This window comes from Cynara cardunculus (genome assembly GCF_001531365.2).
Source record: "Cynara cardunculus var. scolymus isolate 2C chromosome LG 16, CcrdV1, whole genome shotgun sequence".
NCBI lineage: Eukaryota > Viridiplantae > Streptophyta > Magnoliopsida > Asterales > Asteraceae > Cynara > Cynara cardunculus.
This window is the reverse complement of record NC_037543.1, coordinates 9,959,562-9,971,058: the sequence shown is the minus strand read 5'-3', so window position 1 is coordinate 9,971,058 and position 11,497 is coordinate 9,959,562. Positions and strand designations below refer to the sequence as shown.

Genomic DNA, 11,497 nt, shown 5'->3' with positions numbered 1-11,497 from the left:
TAAAAATTATAAATCTTCACATAAAATCATATTTTTTAAGGGTTGTCACGGTAAATTGTGTTTATGGGTTGTGAAAAAAAAAGAGTTTAAATTGTCTCATATTTATTCAAAACATCCCTTAATCTTAATCGATATACACTAAAAGACAAAATAATTGTAAATAGTGTTTGGTTTCCTATTATCAAGGTGAGGTGGGGGCGATTCCCATTATCGAGACAAACAATGTTTGATTTTTTAAAATAGATACATATGGATCCCATCAAATTAATTTTTTATTATTTTTTTATACTAAAATTTAGCTATTACGTTAATACAGATACTTTTGATATTTCTTTTTACTATATCCCATTCCCAGCTCCCAAACCCAGTTGAAATTATGTGAAAAATGCGGAATTACCTCTTACGGCATAGTTGAAAATTGAGATAACCGCCTGCCGTGCCGCTGCCTGTACCTGAATCGGTGGTGTAAGCCTGTGAGGGTTTCTCCATTTTCTTCTAAAGCATGAGGAAATCGGATACGAAAACCCCAAGAGGCATAGAATCAAGCTCTCATGTTGAAGAAGTAGAAGAACGAGAACCGAATCCGCCCACAATTTTGCTCAGCAGTGATAGCGATGGTAAGAGCATCTAATAATGTTAATAGCAATGGTAATCCTTCAATTCATCATCTTCGTTGAGTTCTGAAGTTATCATCGTAGATGTGAAGAAGATTAAGAAGACAAAGGACATCACGGGAACGGAAAACGATGTAAGCACTTCAGATTCAGTAGAAAATTCGCAAATTCTTCTTTATGTTTCATGTTCGTTAGAAAAATTTAATGCTTGGTGTTTGTCTTTACAAATTCGTTGGATTTCTATTTTCCTTCCTTTCGGCTACTGTGAGGAATTGAAACCGAAACTCGTTTAATTCAATTTTTAGATGTGATTTCCATGAATCGGGCTCCCAAGCCAAAAAGATTTCGGAGGAAGTACTTGGTTATTCGTTACATGTTCCGGAGCGAGTATTAATAGCATTATTGAACATTTCTTTTGTTAATAATTAGCTGTAAATTAGATGGCTCATTTGGGAAACATAATCTAATTGCATTAGGTTGAAAAAGGGAAGAGGAAAGAGGATTGTGATAAATTGAAAGAGACTGATGCGTTTCTGGAAATAGATCCTGAGGAGAAATCTGATAACAGTGTACTACGGAAGCTTCTTGTAAGTTGAATAAATGCATCAAATTGTTGCATTCCAAATGTTTACTCTATGATCTGTTTTTTAACGAGTTAATTATATCCAGCGGGGACCTAGGTATTTTGATCCCCCAGATGGCAGTTGGGGAAATTGCTATAATTGTGGGGAAAGTGGCCACACCATTGCCAACTGTGCAGCAGCTAAGCGCAAAAAGCCTTGTTTTGTATGTGGCAGTTTGGAGCACAATGCTAAGCAGTGCAAGCAGGTTAGGATCTACGAACAGTATGTTCCTTTTATGTCTTCTTTACATGTTTGGAAAAAGTTGTTTAAACCGTGGATATGTGATTTGCGATTCAAATAGGGTGAACCGTTATAGACAACTTCTTTATGACTCTGTTTCCAGCTCTTAACAATTGATATTAAACTAGTTTTGTACTCTGCAACAAGATGTAAAATATTATTGAAATCAATATGGAAAATTGATGTTGCTTATCATAAATAATCATCAATTCTCCACTTTCAGCCCTCTATGGCTGTTGCTCTCCAATACAACTGTCTCCCAATAACCATTGCTCTTCGTTCTCTAATTGTCACCTACAGCTACTGGAAACAAATAAGATACAACCCCATAGTTCAATTTTTATTCGCACAAAACAGATTTCATCATTGTCATCCCCCGTTTGAATTTGGGGATGGAGAGATTTTAGGCGGGGGCATGGGGTATACTGATATGGATCAACAATTCAGCATGTGTAGACGGATTTTATCATAGTCATCATTTCTACATGGGATATGCCAATAGGGATAAAAGATTTTAGGGATGGATCGACATGTGAGGCCGTGGGGGTATTAGTATGCTTTAACAACTTGTACAAAAAGCATTTATAACATTTTATCTTGAATTTAAGGGGTATGCATTACTTAACGATAGTTGGTGCATAAAAACTTGTTTTTAGGACTTCAATCCAAATGCTTTATAATATAGTATAGATATTTCAGAACATAGCACTTTTTTACAAGTCGGGGTCTTCATCAAAGCAACCCACCTACTCTCAGGGGTGGAGGTAAGGCCTACGTACATCCTAACCTCCTTAGACCCTACTTTGTGTGCGATTTACCGGGTTCTTTTGGTTTGGTTTCACTTATTCCAGTAAATGGAAGTACTATCCAACCTTTGTGATCTCTATGCTTTGTCTTGTTTCTTAATGTAAAGTTGGTAATTTGTCAAGCGAGTACTTGCATGTTTGAGTTATGAAAGTGGTTGCAGTTTGAATAATCAGTTGGGTGATTCTCTTTAGATATGGATGAACTAGTGTTTGATAAAACAGAATGAGCAAGTGTTGAACTATTTAGTGTTCTGGATAGTTTAGAAGCTTTGTATAGAGTTGTTGAATGAAAAAGTAATTGGTAAATGTTCTATATGAATTATCTTTATAACAAAATTACGATTTTAAACCTCTAAACTGTTTTAAACAAAATGTTAGTTTGAAAATACTGAAAGATACATATTGAAGTGTTGAATAACCGTATCACATCATATTTTAATTATAATATGAAACAAACTAATAAATGTATTACAAGAGAAATTTCAAATGCTTGTATATGTAGCTGGCCATGATAAAATTTATTTGCATTTATCGTATGAACATAAAGTAATTGTTACACAAATTATCTTAATTGTCATAAATAATAAAAATGAACTTCATTTGAATCTTATGCCCATAGAGGAAACAGAAAACCAAAAGTTGGGTAAAAAAGAAAAAAAAAGATATAGTAAAAGATATCAACAAATAATAAACAATAAGGAAAATACAAAAAATGGAAAATAAAACATGTAAATGAAACAACAGAGAAATGAAGATGAGAAACAGAATTTTAAGAAAGTTAAGTGTAATAATGTGTGCTCATAAAAAAATGATGCTTTTGCAAAACAAATAAACGGTACTTAGGGTGCGTTTGGTGTGCAGACAGGACAGGACAGGACAGGACAGGACAGAACAGCTGTTCAGCGTTTGGTAAGACAGGACAGTACAGGACAGGACTGGTTAAAATGACCAATTTACCCCCAGTGTTTTTTAACTACGAAATGCATTCTGGTAACACTGGTCCTACGTTTATTACAGCCCTAATAAGTACTTCAATTAATCAAGTTTCATAACTAACTAAGTTTTTCATCAATTCCTATTTTATCTAGTTTCATAAGCTATATTTCACACATCATTTGTGCATACAAACCAAATTTCACACATCATCTGTGCATCATTCTAGGCCTTGTAGCAGCAAATTAGTCAAATTACATAACCCTAATCTTTCCCCAATTAAGAAATTGCATAAAACCCTATTTAATCTAGTTATCATAAAACTCATTTCAACATCCTTGAAATAAAGAAAACAGAAGAAACAAAAAAACTCACCGGAACGATGGAGTGAAGCAGCAGCGGTGGAGGAAGCGACTCTGCACCGAAGGAAGAAGCAGCAGCGTATTCGTTGGAAGTCGCTGCGTATTCCTCCATCAACATCCTTGGAAGTCGCTGCGTATTCGTTGCCCTAACGTTGATGGAAGCGACTCTGCACCGAAGGAAGAAGCAGCAGCGGTGGAGGGGAAGAGATGAAGGAAGCGATGGAGGAGAAGGGGGGTTAAGTCTTCATGCGATAAGCCGGGTGGGGAAAGGGTAATCAGGTAAAAAAAGTTGTGTTCCACTTAGTTCCATGGGGTAGAGGAGAACAAGCGTGTCCCACTCTTGTACTACTTAGTTCTACTTAGTTCCACGTTAAGCCATACCAAACGTAGGACAAATCTGTTCTGTTCTGTCCTGTCCCACCCTGTCCAGCTTACCAAACACACCCTTAAAGACATACCTGAATCTTTGTGGAGCAAGCTTAACAATTAAGATTTTTTTTTAGATGAAAACAAATAGATTAAATCAGAAGTTGTCACAGTAAATGATTGATCAATTTAGTGGCTTAATAAGAAGCTGACCAAGCAAGGCCTAAGAACGTATGCATGAAAGCAATGACGATTCCTCAGATTGGATCACTTGGCCGTGAAAGTAAGCTATAAGCCAAGTAAATTACTCTAAAATTTCCGGAAGCATCATCGAAAGTCCAATTACGATTTTCTTTCACAGTTGATGCTGTTGTTTGTTACCAATGATTTTTCCTTAGTTTGTTTCTTGCGCTCACAACCTCAAAGATTGTTGGGAGATCATTCTTCAAATTAAGGAGACATTTCTGGCATCAGAAATAACAAGGATTATACATAGAAAGAGAAATATGGATTGGTCTTAAAAAATTAGATAGAATTTACCAACTCAAGCAAATACCATATGGATTGGTCTTAAAAAGTTAGATAGAATTTACCAACTCAAGCAAATACCATATATGCTTATTGCTATAAGTTCTGGTGGTACCTAATTGTAGTTTTCTTCTTTTTACCTCTATCTATTTAGGTTCAGAGTCATCTCATGTACTACATGTTTGGGGTTCTCCCCGTAGCCATTCTTACTGCTTAAATTCTACAGGCCAAAAATATCTTGGGTATCTTCAAATTGAAACTCTATACTTTTGGTAAGATAGGGTGTAACAGCCCTAATTTTCAGCCACATATATAGATATATACATATCTTTATCATAATTTCTTATAAAGTTAAGTTGTTTCTAAAGGCCCTTAATATAAGAACTAAAACAAAGTAAATAACATTATTAAAATATATATATATATTAATAAATAAGCAAGCAAGCATACAAGTAGCTTACAAAGCTACTTACCAATGAGCACATAAGTAGCTTACTAAGCTACTTAAAGGCAAACAACATGAGCCACAAAAATTCTTATGACAAAGTAAGCCTACTCTTTATGACAAAGCAAGCCTAGAGAATGAGTTGTAAGAGAAAAGGAGTTTGTGGCAACCCTAAAAGCATTACAAGGCAAGGCTAGAATGAACAAGTACATATGTGGCATATCCTTAGAAACTTACAAGTTGAAAAGCTAAGTGAACAAGTACCTTAAAGCATACCTTACACCCTATAAATAGAAGCTTAAAGGGCTCATTCTTTTCCATCCCAAGATTGTAATACTACCTTAAAGCATAATAAAGACTAAGAAGTGAGTTAGGAAGTCCAAAATAAGGTGAGTACTTATGAGATTTATGAGGTACATTCATGCTACATAAAAGTATTTTATGCATTACAAGATATTTTGGCATGTTTGCTTTACGTGAAAATGTTATACAAAAGATGCATGATGATATGTTTTGATACAAGTATGTGTTTTACACCAAGGCATGAAAGTGTTTGCATGTTATAATACATGTATGTACACAAGGCATGAAAGTTTTTATACATGTTAAATACAACCATTTAAATATCCAACGTACAAAATATGGAAAGAAGGTACGTCTTGCAAACGGACTTTATTGGGCAACCCTTATGTGGACCCGAGGTTAAAAAACCTGTGAGAGAGTGGTTTAATTAACATGTAACCATGAGATCTCAAAGAAATGTTTTTATACATGAAAGTTTATAAGAATTATTTTAATTAGTTGGAAAGAATGATTTATCATGAAACCATAACTACTCACTAAGCTTAAAGCTTACGTATTCATGTATGCATCTCAGCAATCAAGGAGTAGGAACAAGCCGAAGTATTGCTATTCTAAGATGTTAGAATATTATAAGTTGTAAATTTCCAGCATCTTCCGCTGTTGTATTAACTCTATTATATTGGAATAAAAGTTTAAGATATGAAGTTTTCTTTCATTCACTTGTACTAAGGGCAGAGGATGATACCCTCGGTAACGGGATGTCACATAGGGCTATACTCCTGGCACTTTTGACATAATTTACTTATTGTAAGTTTGAACTTTTACTGTTTACATCGATAGGATGATTTGAAAATGTCAAGTTATCATCTCTCCAACTCTTCATATATATTGAACTATTGATATATAATCCGTACGAAGTTGAGGAAAGGAGGAGGGTATGTGTCAAGAAAGTGTCATCACTCATCATTGAACATTAGCAACAAAGTGTCATCACTCATCATTAAACATTGACAACAAAGTTGTTAAAGGCTCAAGGTGCACTTAGACGCAAAGGGGTCTCGGGGCCTGGGCACGAGGCACAGGCATGAGGCGCAGGCCTCGGGAATGTGAGGCGCATCTTATAAGAAGAGTGTATATATACATGCACACAATTATACACAACTCAAATATGTAGCAAGTACTCCGGTGCAGCAATTAGCAGTACTTTGATAGAGGCAGAAGGGAGAAGGGCTTAAAGCTTGAACCATGAGGGAGAAGTTTTAAGGTCTGGTTATTTATAGAGAAATAGGCTTGAAATTATAAGACCAAATAGTTAATATTAGGGTTTGACTTATGTCGTCTATCTAATAACTCTTTTTTAAGAAGTCTTGGTGGTAAGAAGATGAGAAAACTTATTTAATATTGGGGTTTGACTTGGTACTTAATAGCTCTTTATGAGGTGCGCCTAGGCCCACAAGGCGTCTCAGCCAAGGTGTAGGGCCTTAGTAGGCCTCGTGAATACGTGTAGCCTCGACTTTATAAAAGCCCAAGACATAGAGTGTTATGAGCCTCAGAGCCTACGTGCTTTTAACATCCACCAGGATATCCCAAAATTTCTGGTACATCCACCAAATTTAGCAGCACCAAATTCTAATCCCCTTTTGCCTTGTTTGCTAAATTTCTTCTACATCCACTAGGATATCCCAACATTTCCTAATGATATTTCTTATCCCTGTCAAAAATACAACAGTGTTGATTTACATTTCCTTTTGTACAACCCATATGGCAAATGTTGCGAGAGTGATAAACAGTGGAAGCAACCTAGGGACCTTCTAATGTCTGGAACTTATAATGGGATTTTAAGCGAACACATAGGTGGATCATGGATGCTTAAGGAGTCCAATTTTAGTAGTAGTATATTATTTTTCTATAGTTATGAAGTTTTTGTTAATTTGAGTAAAGTTTGACCAATCTAGAAAACATAACCAAACCAAATGAACCTAGCATACCCGGATAGAGCCATAGAGGTAGGGTCTTTTGGGGGGGGGGGGGTTATGCAAACATTGCCTCTACCCCAAGGGTACAGATGCCGTTTCTGCGAAGACCCCAGCTTGCAAAACAAAAGCAAAAAGACACGAGGGAAAAGTGGCATAGTAACATAGTACTTCGTAGTTCGGATATATAAACATTAAAGATACAACAAAGCATATATAGAAGACATGAAAGGTAGGAAACACGAAAACAACTCTCTATCAACCATAATGCTCTAGAAACCTAAGCGCCACCTCTCCACCCTTCCCCCTTGCCCACCCTCCACCTTTTCTAAACTCTCTTCTCTCGCTCATGACGTCTGCAGATCCCTGCATATAGTCCACTACCCTAGCCTTACGTCGCCAAACGCTTGTTTCCATTCGTCATGTCCTTGGAAATATCTAAGCCCGCCATGCCCCTTCTTAGAAAATAAAAGATTATTGGAGAAGTGAATACTTGAGCTCTCTATTGTTCTTGAGCTTATTGTATGAGGGACCGATATTTCTTTTTCCAGTTGAGTTTGACCTTTCTTGTTGTTTATTTGTTATATTGTTATTCTTTGTCAGGGAAAAGATTGTTTTATCTGCAAAAAAGGTGGTCATCGTGCAAAAGACTGCCCAGAAAAATCCAAGGATGGATTTCAAAAGGCTAAATTATGTTTGAAATGTGGTGATTCTGGGCATGACATGTTCACATGCAGGACTGTATACTCCCCGGACGCTCTCAAGGTCAATCGCATCCTGTAGGCTGTTTTGATATTAATATACGAAATATCCTGCTTCTAAGTTTTGCTATTTTAACCCGAGGATTTTTCTATAAATTCCACACACTGACTCCTTTTTCACCTTTTCAGGAACTACAATGTTACATTTGCAAATGTTTTGGGCATCTTTGTTGTGTTAACTATGCTACAGGTGCAAGAGAGCTTTCTTGTTACAGATGTGGTCAATTGGGCCATACTGGTTTGGTATGTCTCTTGGTGCTTAAATATATATTTCAGCTCAATCACTTGCCCATATTTCTAAAAATATATTCTGCATTTACATTTTAACTGCTTTAGTATACCACAAGGCATCTTGTCCTGTTCACATATGGTATCAGTTTGTCATATGAGATCAGACTGCTAGGGGTGACAAGTTGAACCAAATAATGAGCTGCCCAAATTCCACTTGAATTATTAAACGTTAGCCTGGAAAGGAGCTTGAACTTGGGATTAGAGTTAGCTATCATGCTCATACTGTACTCGGTACTTCCAATAAGCCTGCTCAATGTGATTTGTGTCGTGAATACTACTCCAGTTTGAACCGAGCTCGAAGTTGAATCAAAATTATAGATTCGTAAAGTACATATTTAACCGTTAGCATACTTTGTTGCAGTAATCTCTTTGTATTTGCAAATAATTTACATAAAATAAGCCATCATGTATGATAATGTTCAGAATCTCATTATAAGTTCTCATCAGAAGTTAAATTACAATGATCATTTTAATTCTCATCAAAGATTCTTCAAATATTAGAATGTACACAATTCCTTGTTTATGGCTTTGTATTTCCGAATTCTGAAATGAAACTTGAGCATACTCATTTGTCATCGGATGAGTATCTCATGAACTGTAGTTGATTGACCAAGGTGTTTGTGAGCTTTTCTATTCAAAAATAGGGTAGGAAAAATTCCAGAACACCTTTGTCTTTAAGCCAAGTAGATGATTGAGCATCGTTTGATCTGGCTTTAGATGCGGTTCAAATGTATCTTTTTTACTGAATTGAACCTGATTCGCCCTCAAGCAACCCTATCCAATTCACAGCCTTATTGATCACCAAGTTTGTTTGCAAATTCAGGAACTACCAACCAACCCCAAACCTTGGCAGCTGAGTCATTCAGCTTTATTCAGGTCATTTGGGATTAACATATGGATTGCATTTCACTTTTTGTCCAACCTTCATATAACATTGTCATAATCCATGAAAAATTGAACCTAAACTCATTCACTAATTCAAATTCCAATCACAGGATCACCCGTGTACACTAAAATAAACGTCGCTTCGATGCACTCTAAGACAACCACTCATGTCTACTTCTAATGCGCACGAACCAGAGCTAAAAATAATTAGTATCTAAATTCAAGTTTCAACCATGTTATCTCTTTGTAGTACTATAGTTGTATTGGTTTAATACGGCCTGTTTGCTCATTGTATATCAGAAGTAAAAGTTCGAAGAGTAGATTTTAGTTTCATTAATATAAACTCAGTCTTCGAAGTTGTGTCATTGCCCAATGGCATAATCACTTTGGGCTACATGGCATGAGCTATTTCCCTTGCTGTGCCATCCACCATGATGAGGAACTACCTTGGAAATGTGCAAATCCTTGCACAACGGCACATGCCTATATAACTCTGTTTAAAAAACAAGGGTATACACCACCTTCTGGAGCTCCCCCACTTCATGGTCCCACGGCCACCTTGTGGGTGGTGCCTGGGACCCTATATAACTATGTTTTGACTTAATATAAAAAGTTCTTTTTGTTTTGTGAGATGTAGGGGTGATGTTGGAATATATGAATATTCCTGTATCAAAGCCATTGTCTTATTTTGTTTTCGGACAGCTAGTTTTTCCACCTTTTAATGTGAGAGCACATGGAACTAATCTAGGATACTCTATTGCTCTCTGTGATATTTCATATGTTGTATCCTCTGAGTCGACCTTCTATTACAGGTAATAGGAATTAATGAAATTGACATTTAATTATATAATACATCATAAGCTACCTGATGCGTTGTTTATCTAGGATGTTTCAGTTTTAGTCGAGAAGAAAACCATTACTTATTGTTTGATCTGGTAAACTCAAATGTCATTCTGTCAGAAATGCACAAGTGCAAGTGTAAGTGCAGAGATAGGCAATGCAGCATCACATAGTTATTGCTACAAATGCGGAGAGGAAGGCCATAAGGCACGTAAATGCGCAAGTTCTGCCAAGGTAAAAGAATCTTATTTGGCAACAATAAATTTTAGTCCGTAATGTTCCTTCTACCTGTTTGATCACACTCTTGCACAAGTAAGTGGTCTTCACGAAACAGCCACTCTACTCTTTAAGGGCAAAGGACATGTCTGCTTACATATCATCCCATATGCCCTACTTTCGAGTGGGATTTACCGGATCGGTTTGGTTTATGTCATATTTGATGTTGTTAACAAATTTTAAAGGGCTTCTTTTTCCTTTGATTTAGAAGCGAAAGCGGAAGACCGGCTTTTCACGGCCTAAGCAGAGTCATTTAAACAATAACAGAGACCATATTGGTGTTAAGTCTGCACCTCATGATCTAGGGGAGGCTCGTAAAAGAAATAAAATACAACATGGACAACCAACTCCATTAGTATTAAATCGTAGGGGTGGGTGGATCACCGAAGGTCGCGGTGGTTATTACCATGGACCTTTCAATGCTAACAACTGGGGATCTCCTTCAACACCAGCTAGTTACAGATCTAAGAATATTTTCCATGGAAATCATGGTGCTAGTCGTTATGGTTCCGGTCTTCAGTATGAACCTTCAGGCTCAAATGGGGGTGCTAGGGGTCACGGTTTGGGTTTTCAGTATGGAGCTTCCGGCTCAAATGGGGGTGCTAGCGGTCATGGTTTGGGCTTTAATTATGGACCTTCGGGCTCTAATGTGGGCGCTAGTGGTTATGATTCGGGTTTTCAGTATGAAGCTTCAGGCTCTAACGGGTATCGACACAGGTTTTCAGCATCGAGATTTGGCAACTCCAGTAATTATGGAAGGAGAGAGTATGGTTGGGATTATTAGTCGTGGTGCTGACGTATGAAACAAATTTTAATGATCTGGTACCCAAAGCGGATGCTCTTTTGTTCAAAAATGCTTATGGGGAAAAACCGTGGGTCCATGCCGATCAAGTAGGGAAGCCTATTGTTGTATCTTTTGTACTCACCATATTTTTTTAGAAGTTGTTGTGCTCTTCATTCCAACATTTCTCATTAGATCTAGAGAATACTCAATTTTTTTTATTAACCTGGATATTCAACCCGCTATGCGAGTCGACTAATTCCAGAGCGACCACCTGCTTTGCAGATAACCCGGAGTCACCGTATTTGAACCTCCGTGGTCACAAGATTTTTATTCCTCCTTGGATTTAAACCTGTGACCTCTTCGTACTTTTGACCTTTTGAGCCAAACTCAAATCAATCAGACACCATCCTTGGGGTTGAGAATACTCATTTTGTTGAAACGATAAAAAGATGGATCAAATATTTTGA

At 36.9% G+C, this 11,497-nt stretch overlaps 1 protein-coding gene across 2 annotated transcripts; it reads left to right on the top strand.

The window, feature by feature from the left end:
- The first annotated feature begins 406 nt into the window (after window positions 1-406).
- On the top strand, window positions 407-11,250 carry LOC112529462 (DNA-binding protein HEXBP-like). 2 transcript variants are annotated; one of them, XM_025140759.1, is made up of 8 exons: window positions 407-617; window positions 699-748; window positions 1,091-1,201; window positions 1,284-1,442; window positions 7,797-7,958; window positions 8,084-8,197; window positions 10,091-10,204; window positions 10,455-11,250. In XM_025140759.1, the coding sequence occupies exons 1-8, from the start codon at window positions 503-505 to the stop codon at window positions 11,028-11,030; spliced, it is 1,401 nt and encodes a 466-aa protein (XP_024996527.1). In that variant the 5' UTR covers window positions 407-502; the 3' UTR covers window positions 11,031-11,250. The 2 variants fall into 2 exon arrangements, with proteins under 2 accessions (XP_024996527.1, XP_024996526.1); XM_025140758.1 differs by having other exon boundaries at window positions 437-617; window positions 687-748.
- Window positions 11,251-11,497: the final 247 nt, after the last annotated feature.